Source organism: Nasonia vitripennis (genome assembly GCF_009193385.2).
Source record: "Nasonia vitripennis strain AsymCx chromosome 3 unlocalized genomic scaffold, Nvit_psr_1.1 chr3_random0009, whole genome shotgun sequence".
Taxonomy (NCBI): Eukaryota; Metazoa; Arthropoda; class Insecta; order Hymenoptera; family Pteromalidae; genus Nasonia; species Nasonia vitripennis.
Genome location: NW_022279629.1, coordinates 1,144,257 through 1,163,977, shown reverse-complemented (window position 1 = coordinate 1,163,977; position 19,721 = coordinate 1,144,257). Strand labels below are relative to the sequence as shown.

At 43.9% G+C, this 19,721-nt stretch overlaps 1 protein-coding gene across 9 annotated transcripts in view; it reads left to right on the top strand.

Moving 5' to 3' along the window:
- Positions 1 to 19,721, top strand: part of LOC103317573 (gonadotropin-releasing hormone receptor) — a 449,011-nt gene that overhangs the window by 158,063 nt on the left and 271,227 nt on the right. For all 9 annotated transcript variants that reach the window (XM_031927021.2, XM_031927020.2, XM_031927022.2 and 6 more), the window contains one exon: positions 12,037 to 12,756. In XM_031927021.2, the coding sequence (XP_031782881.1) occupies positions 12,229 to 12,756 (528 nt within the window). In that variant the 5' untranslated portion in view covers positions 12,037 to 12,228. The remainder of the gene's footprint in view (positions 1 to 12,036; positions 12,757 to 19,721) is intronic.

Genomic DNA, 19,721 nt, shown 5'->3' with positions numbered 1-19,721 from the left:
AAACAGTAAGGAAAATAACCCCCGCGAAATGTACAGAGGGATTAACGCCATCAGAAAGGGTTTTAGGAGTAGAGCGCAATTGATGAAGGACGAAAACGGGGACCTCGTAAAAAATGACAACGATTTACTGTCGCTGTGGAAAAACTATTTCGATAAATTAAAAAACAACAAAGCAGCGGGAAATGACTCTATACCAGCTGAGTTACTCAAATATGGGGGCGTCGAGCTTACTTTCAAAATCTATAAACTAGTATGTGCTATCTGGAAAAATGAAACAATACCCGAAAATTGGCAGGAATCTATCATTATACCGATTTTTAAAAAAGGGGATAAGACAGACTGCAATAACTATAGGGGTATCTTACTTTTAGCAACGTGCTACAAAGTTCTGCCAAACGTAATACAAGCTAGACTCACTCCATTCGCGGAAGATATAGTAGGAGATTATCAGTGCGGATTTCGGCACAACAAATCGACGAGCGATCAAGTGTTTACCATAAGACAGTTGTTAGAGAAAAAGTGAGAATTTTACGAACCCATACACCAACTATTTATAGATTTTAAGAAAGCGTACGACTCTATTAAGCGAAGCAAAATGTATCAAATTCTAGTACTTCTCGGTGTACCGAAAAAACTCGTGAGATTAATTCAAATTTGTCTGAACGGAAGCACGGGAAAGGTCCGAGTAGGCGGTAATGTATCAGAACCCTTCATGATACGCGATGGTTTAAAACAAGGGGATGGGCTCTCTACGGTGCTGTTCAACTTAACATTAGAGTATGTCGTTAGAAAAATGCAGGTTAGCCAGTTGGGCGCAACGCTCAATGGAACAACGCAGATGATTTGGATATACTGGGGGATTGTAGGGAAACGGTAGCAAGAAACGCGGATGCCACTGAAACAGTATTTTTCAATACCGCTTTGTGAACATCCCTCCGGGGCCTCCAAATTTGTCACGTCGGATTTAGTCCTTTCGAACCAAATCCGTTCGTTTTAATCTTAAAAATATTCTCGGTAGGAAATTTCTAAGAAGTGTGTCGCTCCTTTTTACTCTTGCGTTGCCGCAAATAGGTAAGGATGAGCTGTCGCGTGTGGTGTAATCAGGGAGTAGTTATTAGAGCAGATAAAGTGCTAAATTTATTTTTATTAAAGATTATGCAAACGAGACTAAACAAGGGATCTTGTTGAATGATTTATTTGAGAGATTTTGACTAACTTTGGAGTGACTGCTAAACAGGCACCAGTCCTTAACAGTCACTTGCAAGATTAGTATAATTTTATGCAAAAGGAAAAAATATTCACGGTTTGAGTGTTTATATTCAGTACTGTGATTAACAGGATAAGTATCCTGATCGGCAGTGTGAATATAACTACTATAGAATTTTTGTTAAAGTTCGCAGCACTAGTAATAAACTGATTTATTAGCTAACCGACACTTGGCTCCTACTTTCTAGCGGTTAGAAAATGATTCTAATTCACACAGTGATGAATGCAAGAAGAGAAAGTTTTTTTTACAGGTTTATGTAAATAATTACTTACTTTTTTTTATCCGTAGACCGTGGACTGTAGAAATAGATTCTTGTAGTAACTCACACAGAGCTCCGATGCCGACGACCGAATATAAGTTAGGATGGCGTCGGGTAAATTAGGAGAGATGCTCGAGTAAGTTATTCGTACTTGACACTGAAGTTAAATTTATTTCGATCCAAACAAATCTTTAATTTACAGAAAATATTTAGTTAGCGGATTGAGTGCTCGAAAAAGTAAAATAATGCGGACTGAGCGCATAAAAATATAATAAAAAGAAATAATGCGGACTGAGCGCGTAAATATATATAAAAAGAAATAATGCGGACTGAACGCGTACAATTTTTGTAAAAGTTTCAAGTGGGGACTAAGCGCGTAGTTATAAATGTAGATGCGGGCTGAGCGCGTAAAATTTTTGTAAAAGTTTCAAGTGCGGACTAAGCACGTAGTTATAAATGTACATGCGGACTGATGAGCACGTTTGAGAAATTGTAAAATTTTTTGTAATGCGGACTAAGCGCGTAGTTATAAATGTATAGATGCGGACTAAGCGCGTAAATGTTGCTTCCGACCTGACTGAGAGCCGGGACCGAAGTCGTAATTGAATCAAAATGCGGGCTGAGCATACTCATAACCTTTGGCCCATCCCTTGATTTCCCTCTTCAAGAGATTTTCGGAGGATTTTCCAATGGAAAGAGAGTTTCCTCGAGGGCTCCTCCTACGTTTGGGTCTGGAAGCCCCCTACTCTAACTAAATGTTCCGGGGGAGAGGCCAAGATAGGTTCTCTGTCCCCGAGACAGATGGCGACGCTTGTGCCATTTACAAATAAAAAAAATGAATATTTAATAAAGATTGTTCAAAATATAGTTGTTCATGGATCAATTTATTATTATTAGTAAAACTGTTTCGACTATTATCTTGATTAACCGAAATAATTAAATTCAAGTGCAGACTCTAGTAAAGGAAATTATAAATATTAAAGATAGAACATTTATTTAATATTTACTTTTTAAGGAAATGTTGCTAAAACAATCTTGTATAAATATTGGTTATAATATTCCTAATTACGAATGTTTATGTGTTGTAGATAGTTTTCGAAGAAAAATCGCATTCACCTATGCGTCGTTTTACCCGCCCTTCCCCTTCTTTGTAAAAGATCAATCGTTAAATAATCGTTAAAGAAAACACGGGTAAAAATCTATTAAAACGCTCAGTCCGTTATACGCAACTTATTTTCTAATTTAGAAATAATTTACAATAATGAATTATAACAAATAGTTGCAGTTAATTATAATAGTGAACTTCTACATTTTTTTGGAAGTATTAGCATAATTTTTAGTGTAGTTACAGTTCTTGCGTTAAGCATTTCTGTATTATTTATTTATAACTTGATGTGTACTTGATAATTAATAACTTTTTTTTGTTGTTTTATGACTTTTGTAGGATAAACTTAACTATATTTTCCAGTATACCTATACATATATATAAATAAACTATTGCTTAACATTATATTTTATTTAACTAAATAATTATAATTTATTAATTGCACTTGATGTTCTGATATTTTGTTGAATAGAGTAATGACATTTTTCTTATGTGAACGCTGGATTTTATATTTAACTAATAACTATTGTCAAATTATTTTGTTTGCAATAAAAGTGCTGTCTTAATTTATCTATAACGCAACTTAAATTCTAAGAAAAGAAACATTGTTTAACTTAATAGCTTAATGCTTATAATCTTTCTTAATAACTAGGCAACTATTTGTTATTAAAAGAAAGATATGCAGAGGAAAATTTCTATTTTTGGCTATATAACAGCGGAGGTAGAGTGGTTTGAATATTTATTTGAGGGACAAGAGGGAAAGCATACCGATTTTCTGTACACGTGCGCGGCTGTAGCCAGATAACATCTCCCGATTTCCTCCCCGCCCAAAATTTTCTCAGCGCTTTGGGTCGTAAAAGTTCGAGCGGTCGGGCCCTATCTGGATTTTTATAGCTTGCAGCTGGCCCTGTTAGCCTATAGTTTTAAGGAAAAATGGACTCAGTGACAATTCGAGCGGCGCATCTCCGAAGGAAAGCGGCAACACTCGAGATCCCACTTGGTTTATTATCATGTTTACTAAGTAAAAGGTCTCTGGGAACGGAAAAGCCGAAAACCCAAAAACTTGTAGGTATACCGCGGAAAGATTATTTTGGTGTTTGAAGATCACTTTTTTTGGTAGACAGACGGGACGCGCGTGCATATACAATCTAATGTGTACACAGCGTATCGCTTCGTCTGTTTGGCATTTTATATTTTTTTATGAGAAAATTATTTTTGAAAAAGACGGCGTCGTTACACCACGACGCCATTCCTAGGAAACGTCTCAGCTGTTTTAGGTTTTTTGGCGCTGGATACGCCACAATGGGCGCTATCTTCTCTGGATCTGACCGAAAACCATCGTGATTAACCAGGACGCCGAGGTACTTCACCTCTTCTCGGCAAAAGACACTTTTGTCCCGGTTGATCGTCAATCCAGCCGCGTTCACTCGCTGGAGCACTTTCTCAAAGTACTCGAGATGCTCTTCGAACGTCTCTGTCGCGATGATGATATCGTCGAGATACGAGTACGCGTATGGCTGGAGTTCTGGGCTGATCACTTCGTCGATCATTCGCTGGAAGATCGCTCCAGCGTAGGCTAAACCAAACGTCATACGCGTGAATTGGAATAAACCTAGCCCAGGAACTGTAAAGGCCGTCAGAGGTCTCGCCTCCGGCTTCAATGGTATTTGATGGTACGCGCTGCTAAGGTCCAACGTCGATATGTACTTCGCTTTCTGCAGATTACGAAGGATATCATCCATGTTAGGTAATGGATATGCGTCAGCCTTTGACAGCGCATTAACTTTCCAGAAGTCGACGCAAAAACGATATTGCTCGTTCGCTTTGCGCACCATCACTACCGGGCTTGACCAAGCACTGTCGGAAGGTTCGATGATTTCCGCAGCAAGCAACTCTCGTACTTGTTGATACATTTCCTCCTCTATTTTTGGCGACACGGTATAACACTTCTGTTTTATCGGCCTGGCCGATCCAACGTCTATCTCGTGCTCAATCAACTGCGTCCGTCCGATCGTACGATTAGATTTAGGCAGGATGCTGTCCAGCATTCTGCGAATCTGCGCGTGCTCGTCGTCACTGACGTATGCGAGTCCAACCGCGGCGATATTTATCACCCCTGCTGTAGCTATTGCAGTCACCTGAAGTTGGACAATCTTTCGCTGCTTCTTCAGATACAGGACGTTTTCATTTGGATCGTGGGCTGCGCCGAACAGGCGTCCGAAATTCGTCCCAACTAGAAATTCGTTGGTCGCTTCGGGCATGATCGCCACCGTTACGTCGCGTTGTACACCCGCGACGTCGAATGGCAAATCCACAAATCCCACGATCGGCGACGTCTGACCATTTGCACACTGTGCTTGACGGCCATCGCGTTGTCGCAAAGGTCGATCGCAGGCGCTAACGATCTGAAGTCCTAACGAACCCATCACGGTCATACGGCGCCTGGGTCGTAGAGAGCTCTTACTCTGAACCCTCCGATGCCCATTTGTACCCACCAGCGCGACTCGTCTTCATTTGGCGATATCGTCGGAGACTCGCTGGACAACAGTGCGACCATGCGATCAAAATCGCCTGAGGTTCCGCCCTCTGTCACGTGCCTCTCCTCTCGGTAAGACTCCTCGCGCGACGGTTCAAGAGGAGCAGTAACCTCGCCTACTCCTCCTGACCTCTGGCCTTTGCGCTTCGGACTAGGAGACTTGCCTCTCTCTGTTCTAGGCCCGGAGCGTCCTCGCTGAGGGGCTGACTTCTTGTTGCCTCCTCCCGCCTTGGCGTGCTTCGCCGGTTGCGCCATTGCTGCAATCTTCGTGTCGAACAGCTTGCCTATGACGTCAACCAATAAGGGCAGGGTATCGGTTCGCTCCGCAAACCCCGTGGCTGCCACCGGCGTATTACCGCCAGTCTTCGGCGTTTCGCCCTTAAATGCGCTTTCGGGGACGATTGCCACACCAGGCTTCGGAGGTGCTTGATACGAGGCTTCGAATGCTAGTGCGGCTTCGAATTCGACTCCTGTTTCCAGCAACTGCTCCACGGTAGAGAAATCTTTCCGCTGGAGCCCGCGTTTGAGACTAGGCAGCATATTGTGATAGATCCGATCCAGTTGCTGGCTAGTGTCTGGTTGGGGAACCATCCTCCGCATTATACCTTGCAGGTTATTCACGTACACCCGCACGTGTTCTCCAGTCCCTTGCGTCCTCGAAATTACTTCGCTCAGTAATTTCTGCTGGTAGCCTTGCGTCTGCCCGTACCATCGCTTGATGCACTCGCAGAAATCGTCCCAGCTAGACCATTCTCCCTGTTCGGAGAGCCGGTTCTGTAACCACTCGTACGCATTATTCGTCAATACTTCTTGTAATGACGCTAACATCTGCGCATCGGACAGGTCGTCTAGAATTCTGCGTCCTTCCATGCGTTACAAGAAGTTCTCGACGCTCTGTGACGAGTCCCTGGTGAACTTAATCCCCCATTTGTTCACCGCAGGACCGATGGGTCTGTTGTTCTGTCTTCGCGACCCATCGTAGTTGCTACTTTCACTCAGCGCTTGTGTATGCGCGTTCGTCGCATTCGCACCCCCCCCCCATTGCAACTACTGGGGGTTGTGAATAGAGAGGATTCGCCCAAGGGGGCCCAGGGTTGGAAGGGTCGGGACCCAAGAGTTGGAAGCTCCGCCAGCCACTGCGCCCGCGTCTTCGCGGAAGCTGCTGTGGTTCATGTGATTGATACTATACGTATCCTGGAAATTCACATGACCGGCTCTGCGTGAGCTCTGTGGATTGCCCTCGCTTGCTGGTGGCTCCACCCTTGTACTGGACGCTATGTTAGTCGGCTATTGTGACATCATGGCCTCTATCTTGCACATCAGCGCCCTCATTGTTGCGGTATTCTCAGCTATCGACTGACTTAGCATGTCATTTTGAGCTACCGAATTTTGCGCTGATACCTCGTGACTCGGGCGTATTGTGCGCTGCAACGCTCGTCTTCACCGTACCCTCGGTTGAGCGGTCGATTGCTCGTTGTTGCAGCGCTTTGTTGGGATCTGGCGTCTAATCCGCTAGTCACTGCCGCTGCGCCCATGCCTTCGCGTGATGCAGTGACCTTCACACTGCGGAACTTTCCGTTTTGCCAGACGTATTGTCGGCGTTGTCCTTGTCGTCGTTGACGTCGTTGTCGTGGTTACTGTCGTGACCAGATTCCCTGTCGGCACCTCTATTGTGGCTATTCTATTCTGGTCTCGTTCTTGCGCCTCCTGCGCCGTTAACCTGGCTTGGTCTTCCGGCGTCGACACTGGCGCTTGTGCCTGTTCACTCTCCTCAGTGACTAGCATTTCTGCGAACCCGTCTCGCATTGTCATCGCGTTTAGCAGTTGTAGGTTAGGCCCTGTCAGTTGGCCTAATCCTTGCGCCGGTTCACCGTAGTTCATCTCGATCGCCGGCGTCACCACGACTTCGTTGGCCTCGATCTCTTGTTGTAATAGCTTCAGAGGGTGCGACTGTTTGGCGTCATAATCGCCCGTATAAATCGAGCGTGTCGATACTTGTTCGGCTGTTGCGTCGATGAATGACTTTGGCAGCTCTTCCCTCTTCACTCGCGCCATTACTGTCGAGGTGTCCAGGCTTTCTAAAATCTGACTTGGTATACACTCCGAGGAGCCATCTGTTTAGCCTAGCAACGCGATCTAATCGCTTGTCGTCTGGCTTCAACTGCATACTCTCGAGGGCATCGTTCATCTCTTCTTCGTCGATGCCCAAGCACCAATTTTCGACGACCTTCTCTACTTTATTCGCCATGTTGGTGTGTCTTCTGCGTCTAACGACGTTTCGCGGTTGCGTAACAACGACGTGGCAGCTCCCTATCCTACGCACTCACTCCAGATAGCCCCTAGATTGTATTCTTGTTGCTACAACGTAAGCTACAAAAATACAACCTTTCTATTCTCATACTTGCACACCTAAGCGCGTCGCTGTGACGTAGATTATTACGCGAAATCGAATAAAACGAAAAATCGAATTCGTATAATCGGAGCGAAATCCGTAAAAAAAATGTTAATTACTTCAGATACGCACGAATTGCTTTTGGCGCGCGCACTCGAAGCTCCGCTGTGTTCTCACTAGCAACGCACAGTTTGTGCTGCAGGCGTATACGCACTCATACACCCGATAAAAAAAAATATATATTTATACTTCTTAAGAAATCTTCCCGTGGAAGTGACTGTATACCTCGCGCCCGTCGCGTTCTCGTAGAATTTCCTCTATGTAGCGCCGCAAGCGCTCGTACTCTCTCTCACACACTCGCGCTGCTGCGCGCTTCGCTTCACTATAGCGTGCCTGGACTATACTTCACGGCTACACGCGTTTGTGTTGCCGCTTTGCTGCCTTTTGTTATTTAATTATTAATAATTAAACAACTTACAATTTCGCATATACGCTGTGCTTTCACACGAGACGTCACGAAAAAATAATTATGCTACTCTCTATCCTAACGAGAGTGCTTTAAAATTCTCCCAACAACAAATAGAAAATTATTCGACTCGGAGAGCATGCGATACTAGTGTCAGCTTCAAGTTTCGCTGCTTCGAGTAGTTTCCTATAATTAATTATTCGTATACGCCGCACGAATAAATTCGAACGTCGCTCAAATTCAGCTGATTTGAGCGCGACGTAAACAACACGGGGATGCTCGTGTTTACGTCGCTCGCGCGACCTTCTGAAATTCGCAACGGTTTCTCGCTCGCACCGAAAATCGCGAAAATTACAATATTTGCGCGTTCCTTCCTAATTAACCCACGAACTGGGCGCCAATGTAACGGGGTGTGAATTCGATCAAGGAATAACTCGTAAAACGACTAGATCGCGTTCCCTCGATGCGGCGGAGGATTCCTCTCCGCTCGCGAAACACCTCCGTTGCATGCAGCTGTTTTTTTAGTTCTTTCAATGCGGCTTGTTAGGCTGGGAATGTATAGCTACCAGCTGCATGGTCACTCTTTAATTCTCCATCCTTTTCCCGGCAGAGAATGTAACTCAGCACGTTTGTGCAACTTTCCGCTGCATTTCTTTCGTACCGCACTTGAAACAGCATTTCTTTCTGTCTTGCGTCTCTGTACACTTTTTTGCGATGTGGTTAAAACTCAGACATTTATAGCATCTAGGTGGTCGCATCTCTTGACTAATCCCCTGATTCTGCAATCAACCCAACCTACTTTGAATTTTCCCCTTGCGATCGCCTTTTACTGTCTTAGCTGCTTCTGTATACTGGGTCTACGCGCCGCCCGGCGCGTGCCCGGCTGCTCAACTGCGTTAAATAAGTGCTATTAAATAACGCCCGCGGGGGCGGCGGTATTCGCAGGAAGGAACAGGGATCGGAAATAAGCGAACGAGGTTTAGAAATGACGACAACTCACGTTAAATAAAAAGACTAAAGTTATATTTGTCAGTCGCGAAATAAACATGAAGTTACAATAGTAAAATGATAATACGCAAGTCGCCAGTAACTTTGCGACTCGCCGCGACGCCAGAATAATCGCGCTCGCACGAGTGTGTCGACGTGATGGTCGCGCGCACCGGATCACCCTCGTATGGACGATATACACTCACACAAGCACTCTCTCCCATGCACTGCGCGCCACACAAACCTTCTCTCTTTCGTCGACAATGTTTCTGGTCCCGGACAGGCCGCAAGACTTGGTCACCACGCTGGACCACTAGGCTAAGGACAAGGACACCTGGACTCCGCGCCTCACTCACTCACAAAAGCACACCTTTATCCGCTGGACACAGCACAGCACACGATGAAGCTTTTCTAAATTTTTGCGAAGTCGCGTGTTTATCTAGCGAAGGCCGAGAGTTATCTGAGCGCGCTCCTGAAGGATTGGCCCGCGCGCTCGCTGTCTCTATCTCTTTCGCGTCTATTGCTGAATTCGCACGTGTTTATTATCGCGTACGCGACTATACACGGTTTCGGCGCGGCGCAGCGGTACTCATACCGCTACGAGTTGGCTATGGTGCTCAACTCGTTACAAATGGAAAAAACTATATATTTTAAATGTAGTTAGCAGTAGAAGTTCGACGTTAATTCAGTACTTTTACTTTTTTTTTTTGTTTTCTCTATTTCAACAAACATTAAATTGTTGACTTTTTTATGATCTACAAATTTTATACAATACAATAAGATCGTTCTTAACCAACTAGAACGTAATTATCAGATCATGAAAATAACATTTTTGAAATAAAAATCACACAGAAACTAAAATGGGGGGTTGGCGATCGAAGCGAGCAGGGGGGCAAATCCCCACTAGTATGTATATATATATATATATATATATATATATATATATATATATATATATATATATATATATATATATATATATATATATATATATATATATATCTGTTGTCAAGAATAGTTGCAATTTACGCAATATTCTATCTTAAAAGACTACCGATATAATATATTTTGTTTATTGAAAAGTAATACTATAGAATCAAATTTCTATTTGTGATCTGTTGTCAGAATTCAGACGCAGATCAGTAAATGATCATTGCTCTTCTCAAAAAACTAAAATCTTATACGTGCACAAGACTAGGAGAGTCATGACCGTTATAACAGATTTCGCACACTCCGTGCGCGAAATTCTGATCTTCACGCACAGCGTGTGCGAAACTCTGATTTTCGCGCACGCTTATATGCTAAGAACGTAGGTTCGTACACTCGTGTGAAAAAATAGTATACAATACTCGTGCGTGAAGGTGATCATCACACTCGCTTTTTTGTTGTCCTCACTACACTCGTGCGAAAATCACCTACTTCGCGCACTAGTATCGTAATATACTATTTTGTTATTTTTATTTTTTATATTGGGCATCCATATAAACCTCCATTAGGATACATAAGTGGATATCAAATAGGATCTACATGTTTACTAATATACGGTTTATTATTAGGTGCTCTATCCCTGGTAGAAAAGCACCCATTTAAAATGACCATAAAGGCAAAAACTGGCTAAGTAAAATGTAAAATAACGGATATTTTAAATTCCCTAAAAGTAGCGATATCTCGTGCATGTTTTATGGATGAGAATTATATTTCATGAAAATATCAATAAATCAATTATTTTTTCTAATGCACGATACAAAATTATTAATATTCAGGCGTAAACTGAATAATTTGAATAATTAAAACGTATGGCGAAGCTTATAGGGCTGGTGTGGAACAACGTCTGTGTCGCGGATGAACGCTTAAATTTTGCGCTGCGCCGTTTTCAGATTTGTCAGTGTCACCGCGCTGGGGGCCCGAATGACCGGGGCAGTCAAAATCACGCGATACCCCTTCTACGCCGCCCCCGTGTCTCAATCAAAACCGTTTGACTCGCTGGCCGCGGCCTTGTTCGGAGCAAATGGTGCACGCTTGGTTTTCAATCTGCCACGTGTAACCGGTTTATTAATAAGTTTCACTTAACTCGCACACTCACAATATTTATAAGATTAAAACTGTATCAATAAGTTAAGAACCAGTAGTTCAATCCTAGGACCCAAGGTTGAGTCTGTCCAGAGGATGGCCGATTGATGCTGCTCGAAGCAGACGGCAGGACGACGCAGAATAAAGAAGATGAGTTTGATCCTGAACCCCTAATCACCCTGGTGGATGGAGGATGTATGGAAATGCCAAACTTCAAAGGAGAAGCTGAAAAAGGCTAGTTAACGGGCCCCACGGAAGTATTGTTTAACGATAGTATCTGTGGGGATCCGGTGTCGGAGGGCCACTTGTGCAGAGCTTGCTCTGCCTACGCCACATAAAAAAACATACACGCACATACGCACACACGCACTCGCACACGCACACTGTATACTGGTGGGATTAAGAAATTGACGCTGCCCGCAGCAAGTGTCATCGAACTGGAAGACATTTTCGAAAATACTATTTTTTGTCTAAAAATTCATCAAAACACCTTTTCTACATGTTTTTACACAAACTAAAAAAATTATAAATTTTAAAAACAATAATTCTAGTATTGTAAGGTTTACGATGCGTTAGGAATTTAAGCGTCACTTTCATTAAATGAACTCGATACTTGGAGTTTCGAGTGCTCGTTGCTCTACTAAATGAACCATTGCAAGCCTCTTATACCTACTGATCATTGTATTTATCCTTGACATTCGTTCTATATATAAAGCAGCTTATAAAATATTTTAGGTTTTTGTTTTTAAACAGTTATTAAATTTATATTGCAATGTTTATTTCTTAAATATTTACTAGAAAAATTAAAAAAATTAAAGTTCTCTTGATTTATTTACTAGAATGCGAATTATAGCGATAAAGATAGGAATGAAAATTGGCAGAAAAAAATCAATTTTAGATTGTTGAGTGTGGCCTTTTAAAAAAGTATAAATACATGTTCCTTTACTATTTCAGAGGCGGCAGAGCAAATGCAAGAGATTTGATGATATGAGAATAAAAAATGTTAAAAGTTTGGTTATCCAATAAAGTCAAGGGTCTAGAATTTCAGTTAATAACAGAACCATAAAATGGGCCAGTAATAATATTGGAATTAAGACAAAGGTTGCTAACACATTATATTTAACGAGCTTTATTGATTTCTAAAAGATGTATGTACTTGAAGAAGAACCTTGTTTAAATATTCGCAATGCAAGTGGACTGATTTCAACTAATATTTTAAGGAATAGTAGTTGTTTAGGTCACGCTCCTCAACTTACTTATGGAGCATATCTTAGAGCAGTAGTGTTGCTATCGATGACGCTTTTGAGTTTTCTGGCAAATCTTGCAACGATTTGGTCAATAAAATCCAATAAGAGAAAAAGTCAAAACTGCTCAGCCATCTATTCGCTTATTCTTCATCTCTCAGTGGCAGATCTCTTTGTAACTGTTTTCTGCATGGGTGGTGAAGCACTTTGGAGTTATAATGTAGCTTGGATATGGGGAAACACTGCCTGTAAAGCCTTCAAATTTCTGCAGATGTTTAGTCTTTACCTCAGTACTTTTGTTCTTGTACTTATAGGTATAGATAGATTTGTTGCCGTCAAGTATCCAATGAAGACTCTTAATACCGCTAAGAAGTGCAATCAGCTAATCTCTTTTATATGGTTCATTTCATTTATACTCAGTACACCACAGGTTAGTTAAAGGATTTATTTTATAATTTAGCCAAGAGCTTCCGTTTATTTTAGGAGGATAGAATACTAAAATTTTGGAAAGGCTGGTAAACAAGAAATTTTTTAAAACTTGATGCATAAAGTTGAACCTCAGATTGGAAATAAAGTAGCTATTATTCTGAATTATTTATAAAGCGATAATGCGTACCTGAAGTTAGTACATTAGCATTCAAAGTCAAAATTTTAGCTTTCCGTTCCGAAAGTTACTATCATTTTCACTAGGAGTAAGCTTTTTTCAAGATATATTATGATTAAAAGAATTGTTTTAATAATATCTTCTGCTGTATTTAAAACTTTTATATTCAAGTAAATTTTGTGAAAGTATTAAGAAATTCGTAAATTAAACAAGAATAAAATTTACTGAGCGTTCGTGGTTCAGTTTGCTAAAGCACACGTCGTAGTCGGCCGAAACAGGCTCGTTCGAGGAGTTTTGGATTCGATTCTTGGCGAAGTTACTCGTTTTTTTCTGAGTTGTATTCTATAGTAAAGATGTCCTGAACTTAGAGTGTTTCGAGGCAGGTTTTGTCCTGGGTAATTTTCCTTCAGGATAATCCTGGGTTTTCGCTTGCCTCACAGATGAAAGTCTGGGTGAATACATAACAGCGTTAGGGATGGCAGTAATTAAGAAGTCTATTTATTCTGCAGGCAATGTATGTTACTAAAAGATGTTCTCATCGGAGATGCTTCTGAGGTATAAAAATAATGATAGAAAAAGAGTGAATAAAAAAGATGATGATAAAAATAAAAGAGAAGATGAGGAGAGAGTTTTTGTCGTTTTAAAGACGAGTTGTTAGAACAAAAATTACCTATTTTTTCTTATGGATTTATGCTTGCAGATAACCAGCCACTGGTTCTATTTTTAAATTGGGAAACAACATCAAATAAACTTTATTTACAGTACAAATAACTCAGTCACTATGCTGCAATATCATTCATAAACCAATACTAGATTAATAAATTTTACGCGATGTGAGTAAATGGAATGCTCGTCTTCTATTCAGGGCAGCAAGCTATCTTAAATTATTAAAAAAAAGAAAATTCGTTCTTCTCTATTACCGACCTAGTCCTTTAACCCAGCTTCCAGGGGCTTCCCACCACCTCTGTGTGGAAGTGTTGCCCGATTCTATTATCACTTCTATTCTCTCCCTTTTACGTATTGTTCTACTTTGTATTTTTCCTCCCTGAGGGACTTCTCCCGTGGGGACGTATTCCAGACGCACACCTTGCTGGTTATGCCAGCACTTACTCTACCCCTGGAAATCGAACCCATGACCTCTTGAGCGAGTGTGTTTCGGTCGACCGAGGCGTACGCCTTAGCCAACTGAGCCGCGAATGCTCCTTGTTCCCGATTATTATAAATAATAATTTACGGACTTTTCTTGCTGTTATGAGGTTTTATGAACAAATATTATTTAAAAAAGTTATCAGTAAATTAACATGAATTCGTCATTTCTTTAAATATATCAACAATTTTTGTTGCTAGTTTTTAATACTACTTTTATTAATTATACTTATTCACAAAACTCTACTTTGGTAGAAACATTATCTGTGTTTGATTTACATAAATAATTATAAAAGAGATCTACAATGCCCATACTCTAAAAACCTTTCTAAAAAGTAAAATATTAGCAAGTGGAAATTTCTTTACAAAAGTAGATAAATACCCAAAACAAACATAAATTCTTAGAAAGACCATAGCATGACCTTGTTTATAGGGTCGTCGGAACAGCCCCATCCCCAATCTCAGCCGTGTATCGGATTCACACCGACTGAACCCATCCCTCTTACGGCCAGGTGAAAAAACACCTAGCCGTAAAAAGAAACGCCCTCTTTGCCTTAATCTACTCTCGTTAAAGGTGCCTAGCTCCATCTTCTATGCCCCTGGACCCCACGGTACCACCGTCAAGCAATGCTTCGCGGGGGTGGGGGCGAAAGGATATCGCCCGCATCTGATTGATGTTGTCGTCATCACTATAGTCATCCTTCATTTTCGTCGCACACACACACGTACATACTCAGCCTCTTCGTCTTCTTCTGTTTTCTTCGTCCTTTCTGACTTTCTTGAGAATGTCTGCTGCATAGTTGCTGACTGCGCACCATACATCCTCTGAAGTCAGCATGGCCGTCATAATTGACTCAGGAGTTACTCTGGACTGAAGATAACTCTCAAGTTCTCCTCGCTCCTGCTAATATTCTGAGCACTCGCAAAAGACGTGCTCAACATCCTCTGATGCATCCGAACATATTGGGCAGTTCGGACGGTCGTCTAGTTTGAACCGATGCAGGTACGCCCGGAAACATCTATGCCCGGCCAAAAACTGCGTGAGGTAGTAGTTAACTTCTCCATATCTTCTTCCAATCCAGTCTTCTATCTTATATATAAGGCAATGAGTCCATCGCCATATGCCACTAGCGTCCTATCTTGTTTGCCGTTCATCGTCTTCTTTCTTGCAGCATCCCAGATCTCTTTCTGGCTTTTGTTATTCATTCGTCTTCTGCCTTCGAATACGTCCTTTTTTTCCAACGCTAAAAGGTCAATAGGTGGCATGCCTGCTATAATGCAGACAGCATCGTCCGATACTGTATGGTAAGCGGACGCCACTTTTAGTGCACTTCGCCTATACACGGTAGTCAACTTTTGTGCATACGATTTTACCCGCATCGCATCTGCCCATACTAGGGCTCCGTATAGCATGATCGATGTGCTTACACTGGCTAAGAGTAACCTTTGCTTCTGAGTTGGCCCTCCTACATTTGGCATCAATCGTGATAGAGCAGCGCCACCTTTTGATGCTTTATCACTGACTTCTTCCAGATGCTGTTTAATACTTAGTCTTGCATCGATGGTGATGCCCAAGTATTTGATGATTGGTTAAGAAACGATCTCATGTCCATTCACCGTCAGTATGATTTCCTTAATCTTCTTCCTACTGGAAATGAGAATAACTTTGTTTTGTGACTGGCTAGTTCCAGACCCGTTTCTGTTAGCCATTCGTGTATTATACGTGTTGGCTTTTCAGCTATGTCTATCACCTCTTTTTTATATGCTTCGCTACTACCACTACTGCTATGTCGTCAGCGAATCCCACGACTGTTGCTCCTTCCGGTAATTGTAGCTTTAGTACCCCGTCGTACATGATGTTCCAAGTCGGTGGTCCAAGTACTGACCCTTCGGGGATGCCTCTTATAACTTTATAGGTCTTGGTACCATCCTCAATGTCATATAATAAGATTCTGTTCTTCAAGTAGTCGAACATTATCCTTCTTATATATAAGGGCACATCCTGCTTCCAGAGTGCCTCGTGTATTTCACTCCATCTGGCCGAATTTAATGCATTTTTGACATCTAATGTAACTATGGCGCAATACTTCTTTTTCCCTCCCTTCCATCTGTTCCCTTATATCGCTGTTTGTGCAATGTCAATCACTAGACTATCCGCGTTCAAGGTTAAACGCTTCTTTCTGAAGCCATATTAGTGTTCTGCTGATCCACCTTTTCCTTCTATAAAATGATCCATTTTGACACAGATAATGCGTTCCAGGATATTGCCTGAGGTATCCAGCATGCAGAGTGGTCTGTATGATGAGGACTTCTGGAGTGGTTTCTTTCCTTTTGGCAGAAGCACTAGTCACTGTTTCTTCCAGTTTGTGGAAAATGTTTCCTTTTTTAGACGTGTCATGTAGAAGTCTACGATGACCTCTGGGTGAGCGTGAATGGCATGATTCAATGCAATATTTGGAATGCCATCCATACCTGGGGTCTTGTTGTTTCCTACTCTTCTGCAAGCGGCTAACAATTCCTCAATCGTGATCGGAGGGATATCCTCTTCATTCACACCACTTTTGATGACACTTGGCTCTTTCAGTCGCCTGGAAAACAGTGTGGTCACTATCCGGTACAATAGTTACGGGCACTTTGGTGAAGGCACGTAGCTTCCTTTAATCTTATTACTATTTTATACAGTCGACCCCAAGGGTCTTGTTCGATCTCGTCCTGTAATTCCTTAAGGCACGGTTGTTTGTTTTCGCGGATTTTTTTCTTAAGACTCCTTTTAGCATCCTTTATTTTTCGTCCGCGGGCATCTACTATTTTTTTGCCTATACCAGTTTTATAGTATTCCTTCCTCGCCCGTTGTTCTCGTCTTCTGGTCTAGTGGCACTTGCTACGTGCACTCGCCATCTCCTTGTCCCACCAGTATACTGGTGGTCGTCTATTGTATGCCACTCTTCAAGGCATAGCAGCATTACATGCTTGGGTGATGTTGACCGTCGCCTGCTCCGCCTTGCTGTTCGGATTTAGGAACATCTCCTTCGTTTTCTAACTAACTCTATTGGTCGTTGTACTCGCGCTGTGTCCCTCTTTTGATATTCCTACCTCCATTATTATAGCCTAGTAATCACTATGTGTGTAGTGCTTACTTCTTGGCTATGAAGCGACTAAGCCAATATGGCTGCTGCTAACAAATGTCAGGTCGACAATGGGTTCTACGTCTCCTCTTCTAAATGTGTGGGTGCATTCTTGGTTAACTAGGGCCAAATCCAGGAGAGCGATTGCATCTAGGAGTATTCGATCTTTGTGGTTAGTCCTTATGCTGCCTTACTCCACAGCTTAAGCATTAAAGTCACCTGCAATCATTATCGGTTTCCTCCCTACTGCGTCTTGTATGAGCCGATCTAGCAGTTGTTCGAACTGCTCGATTGTAGCGTTAGGTGAAGCGTAGCAGCTGTAAATAGTGAAACCTGCTACCTTAGCCCGTATAAATCCTTTTTCACGGGTCTTGCGACGTTGTACGTCGCAGCCGAGCAAATCGCGCTTTGCTGTTTGCGCGGCAACCTCACTCGATGCGAGGAAGAAAAGACGATCGGTTCCAGCGAGGCCCGCGTTTTCTCGGACGCGAACTACGTCCCGTGGAATTCGCTGGCCGACGTACGCAAGGGGGGAGCTCGCCGGTTCGAGCTGGCGCGAAACGAGCAGCCAATTAGCACGTCTCGCGCCTCGCGCAGCCAATCGGGCTACGTTATCAGCCGGGCCCGACGGACGACGGCGAGACGCCGAGCGCGCGCGGCGGAGCGGCTCGGCAGTTCCTTTCCGAGCCTTGTCGACAACACTTCGAAGTGACGAGAGCACGCGAGAGAGAATCACGAAGAGAGTGAGAGTAAGAGATAGAGAGCAGCAGCGCCACGACCTGGACCATCGCCCCGAGGAAGAGATCCCTCCCCGGAGACGACTATCCAGCCGTTCAGCCAGAGGAAGGAAGCCGGAACGGGAGCCAGGCCTTCATTCCCCTGTCTGCAGAGAGAGAGAGAGAGAGAGAGAGGAAGAGCGAGAGAGAAAGAGTACGGGAAGCCAGCACCTCCTGGGCTAGCGAGGCTTCCACTGGGGGACGAGAGACTGGTGTTCGTCTCTCCTACACCAGGTAAGAATTCTTGGGTTGCTCGGGATACTCTCGGTGCGAGCCATTAGGCCGCCGAGAGAAACGAGAGAGAGAGAGAGAGAGAGAAAGTCGCGAGTGTGTCCGAGAAAGAGTGAGTGAGACGAGAGAGCGGTGTACGGTGCGGGCGTACACCTCGACGTCGTCTACGCGGGGCATCGGGCCAGTGTACACGAGAGCGGGAAAAGAAGAGAACAGCGTAGCGTAGAAGGATCGCGGGAGAGTGTGTGTGTGCGAGAGCGAGAGAGAGAGAAGCATCGGGGCGTTCGAGAAGTCCTCGCTGCTCGGTAGCAGCAGGTCGGGCTTGCTGCCAACGCGCGGCAAAGTCGGTGCGCGCGAGCATCGAGAAGAGCGGGAGAGAGTAGAGAAGGAAGGGGACAACCGATAGCTACGCCGGCGTCGGTTTAGGCCTCGCCAGGCCGGGACCGCCGGCGCGAGCTGTTAGTGAGCGCGCCGATACGTGTGTGCGTGCTCGAGAGTAGAGAGGGGGGGCCGCGTTGGTTCGGCCGACAACGCTGCCGTGAGCGCGCGCTGTGCTCGCGAGTATCCGTGCGGGAGAGAGAGAGAGAGAGAGAGAGCGAGAGAGAGAACGAGCGCGCCGGCCGTATCGCTACTCGAGCGGGTCGCGCCGAGCCGAAATTCGGAAGCGGGAGAGAGAGAGCGCAGACGGGTCAGACTGCGCAACGTCAGAGGCGAGAGACTCGAGGCGTGCGCGCGTATATGAGAGTAGAGGTGTGACGGCGAGCCCTGCGTGGCTATTGTGTGTGGGCGGCTACGGCCACCACGCTGTAAGGAAGGGCTGGGATAAATATACGTGCAATATAAGTTAATAAATTGTGTGATTACTTCCTCCTTCTTTCCTCCACGTTCTCCCAAACGCCGGCGATTACAGTAAATCCCGAGATTAACGAAAAATCTTGGCGCGTACGAGGCGTCAAGTGTTGCGCACCTGTGTTGGGAGGCACAGCGTCGCAATTGGCATCCCTTGTGGGGAATTCGTGATCGCCGAGGTGGAGAGGAGGAGAAATTGGGAGCGTAGAGAGCGTGCGTGAGAGTGAGAAAGCGCGATGAATCGAGCGGCAAGTAACGAAACGCATGCCGCCGTAATGCAACGGCTGATGCATAGCTCGCGCGAATTTCGCGCGATGAAATTTAAAATCGGCCGTTTGACAGAGTACGAACTCGATGAAGAGCTCGAGGCCAGAGGTTTTGGTTTGCGTGGCTCTGTTGAGGTTCGTCGCGATCGATTATTGCGCGCGTATATTTCGGAAGCCAACCCGACTTTGGAAGGAGTGCCGTGGTATGAGTGGGATATCGAAGGCGAGAGAGTTGCGATAGCCAGCGAGGAAATAGAGCGGCGTATTTTGGGAGAAATTCCACCAAAGAAGGGAAAGAAGAGAAGAGTAAACAATGACAACCAGGTAAGGTTGATCCATCCACGTTCTAGCGAAAGCGAGAACGGAGGAGACGATCGTCGAAGTGGTGTCAATTTAAA